Source organism: Eimeria mitis, genomic scaffold (genome assembly GCF_000499745.2).
Source record: "Eimeria mitis Houghton genomic scaffold, Emh_scaff3748, whole genome shotgun sequence".
In the NCBI taxonomy this organism is placed as follows: domain Eukaryota; phylum Apicomplexa; class Conoidasida; order Eucoccidiorida; family Eimeriidae; genus Eimeria; species Eimeria mitis.
Genome location: NW_013572089.1, coordinates 2948 through 5548, shown reverse-complemented (window position 1 = coordinate 5548; position 2601 = coordinate 2948). Strand labels below are relative to the sequence as shown.

The window sequence follows — 2601 nt, the reverse complement described above, 5'->3', positions numbered from 1 at the left end:
TGCTGCACCTCCTCCTGCTGCTGCTGCTCGTTATCTTGCTGCTGCTGTTGTTGCTGCTGCTGCTCCTTATGCTCCTGTTCCTTCTGCTTCTCCTCCTGTTGTTGCTGTTGCTGTTGCTCTTCCCTCTTCTGCTGCTGCTGTTCCTGCTCTTTCTGTTGCTGCTGCTGCTGCTGCTGCTGCTGAGCTGGCAGCGACTGGCTGCTGCTGTCACCGCCCGCTGAGGTGTATGTACAGCTCAGCTCCCGTTGCAGCGACTTAATTTGTTTGCCTTTTGTTTCAGCTGCTGCTGCCTCTGTCTCCTCCTCCTCCTTCTCGCTTATCTTACTCTCTACGCTTTGCTGCTCTCTGCGCATGCAGCTTTCCCCTGTACTCCTGCTGCTGCTGCTGTTGCTGCTGCTGTTGCAGCTGCTGTTGCTGCTGCTGTTGCTGCTGCTGCTGCTGCTGTTTCTGCTGCTGTTGTTTGTTGGTAGCTTCTGCGGCTTGCTGCGGGCGACAGCAGCTGCTGCTCTGTACAGCTCGCGCCTGTGCTGCAGGTGCTGCTGCTGCCAGCTGCTGAGAGCTTTCGTTCCTTCCTCTTCGAGCTGCAGCAGCTTCTTGCTGTATGCTTCTAGCAGCTTGGGCCACTGCTGCAGCAGCGCAGCATGCTGAGACAGCTGCTGCTGCTGCTGCTGCTGCTGCTGTTGAGGGGGGGCTTTGCATGCGCTGCTGCGGATGACAGCAGCTAACTCCTCTGCTGCTGCTGCTGCTGCACGCACCTGCGGGGCTCTTCCCCCCAGCACCTCATCTTCTGTGTCAGTTAAGCTGCTGCTGGAATCCGCGCCGAGCTGCTGCTGCTGCTGCTGCTGCTGCTGCTTTCGCTGCAGCAGGGATCCATTCATCTGAGGCAGCAAATTCGAGTCTTTTAAAGCAGCAAGTGCTGCAGCAGCAGCTGCTGCTGCAGCCTCGTTGCTTCTCTCTAGAGCTGCTGCTTCTTCTCTTAGTGCTGCTGCTGCTGACTGAAACAAACAGCCCGCCAAGACGAGAGGCTGCTCCTGCTGTCTCGCGCTGCAGCAGCCGTTTGCTTCTTCTTGCTGCTGCTCCTTCTCTGGGGGGGAGACAGCAGCAACACCAGCAGCAGCAGCAGCAGCAGCGGTTCCTATCCGGCCTACATTCGCTGACTGCTGCAGCAGCTGCAGCAGCTGCGATGTGGTACGCAGCAGATCCTTGAAACGCCCAAACGGCTGAACAGCAGCAAAACAAGAAGGCGGGGGGCTGCTGCAGTTTGATCGAGATGAAACTCTGCTGCCAGCTGCTGCTGCTTCTGCTGCTGCTTCTGCTGCTGCTTCTGCTGCTGCGTCTGCTGCTGCTTCTGCTTCTGCTGCTGTGTCTGCTGCTGCTTCTGCTGCGGCTTCTGCTGCTGCTTCTGCTGCTGCTTCTGTTGCTGCTGCTGCTGCTGCTTCTGCTGCTGCTTCTGCTGCTGCTTCTGCTGCTGCTTCTGCTGCTCCAGCATCGGCTACTGCTTCTGCTGTTGCATCTGCTGCTGCTTCTGCTGTTGCTTTTGCTGCTGTTGCAGCAGGCGAGCAGACATCATGCAGGAGTTTGTTGGTTGACAGCAGTTCATATAAATCAGAGGTGAGGCTCTGTTCTTGCTGTCTGAGCTGTCTGTACGTTTCACTCCATTGCCACCTCTGCATCACGCGTTGCTGCTGCTGCTGTTGCTGCTGTGTTCGCTGCAGCAAAGAACCGCCGACTGCAGCAGACTTTCGGTGCTTCTGCCGCTGCCGCTCCAGCAATGCCTGCATCTTCACTCGACCCAAGCATTCATAATTTTCTTTAGTTTGTACTACACGCGATCACAATCGCAGCAACAAAAGCTTTCAGCCCCGTAGCTCTCCACACAACTTGTTGCAGTTCGTCAGTCGGCAAAGGGGAGTTGAGCGGGGTGAGTCTCTCGGTTGCATTGCTGCTGCGGCGCAGCGTATGGCCGACAATAGACCATTGGTCAGGTCCAGTGGTCTCGGCCCTTCGTGTACGTTATTCCTGCTTGTTCACAGGTTCCAGCAGCTGGGGTGCTGCACAATATGAACGGGTCACGCAGTGAAAACGGCGAAACTGAAGTGGCTTGTTGTGCGTAGTTTCTGTCGCATTCTCAACAATACGCAAAAAAGAATACATAAAAGTCGTGATTCTGCTAAAATAATTTCGAAATATATGCAGATACCTCCGCTTTCCTCTAGATCGCGTTGGTGATCACTGAGCTGCACATACACCCCAGCGCGTACACTCACTCACACCTTGGATTCTATGCTTTCCATGAATAGAAAGCTAAGAAAAACGTTTCGTTTTTATTGTTTTTAGTTTATTTTGTCAATGTTTCTAAAATTTTACAGCTTTCATTGAAATATGAACGCCGTTTCAGATGACGACTCAACAGGGTTTCGCTTCGGTACCCGTCGGCGATCTGGCGCCTTGAGGATCCGTGAGCTACGGCTGAAACGAAACAACTTTTTGGGTAATTAAGTTTAATTATTTAAAATATTAATAAATAATTATTTGAATTACCCAATAAGTGTGGAAGGTTACTCACTTGTTTTCTCTGTTTCAGGAACGCATGCAGATCGA

At 53.2% G+C, this 2601-nt stretch overlaps 1 protein-coding gene across 1 annotated transcript; it reads right to left on the bottom strand.

Moving 5' to 3' along the window:
- Positions 1–66: 66 nt before the first annotated feature.
- On the bottom strand, positions 67–1781 carry EMH_0069170 (uncharacterized protein; the record flags this gene model as incomplete). Its single annotated transcript, XM_013498837.1, has 2 exons — positions 67–179; positions 233–1781. 2 exons carry the CDS (start codon positions 1779–1781, stop codon positions 67–69), a joined length of 1662 nt encoding a protein of 553 aa, XP_013354291.1.
- Positions 1782–2601: the final 820 nt, after the last annotated feature.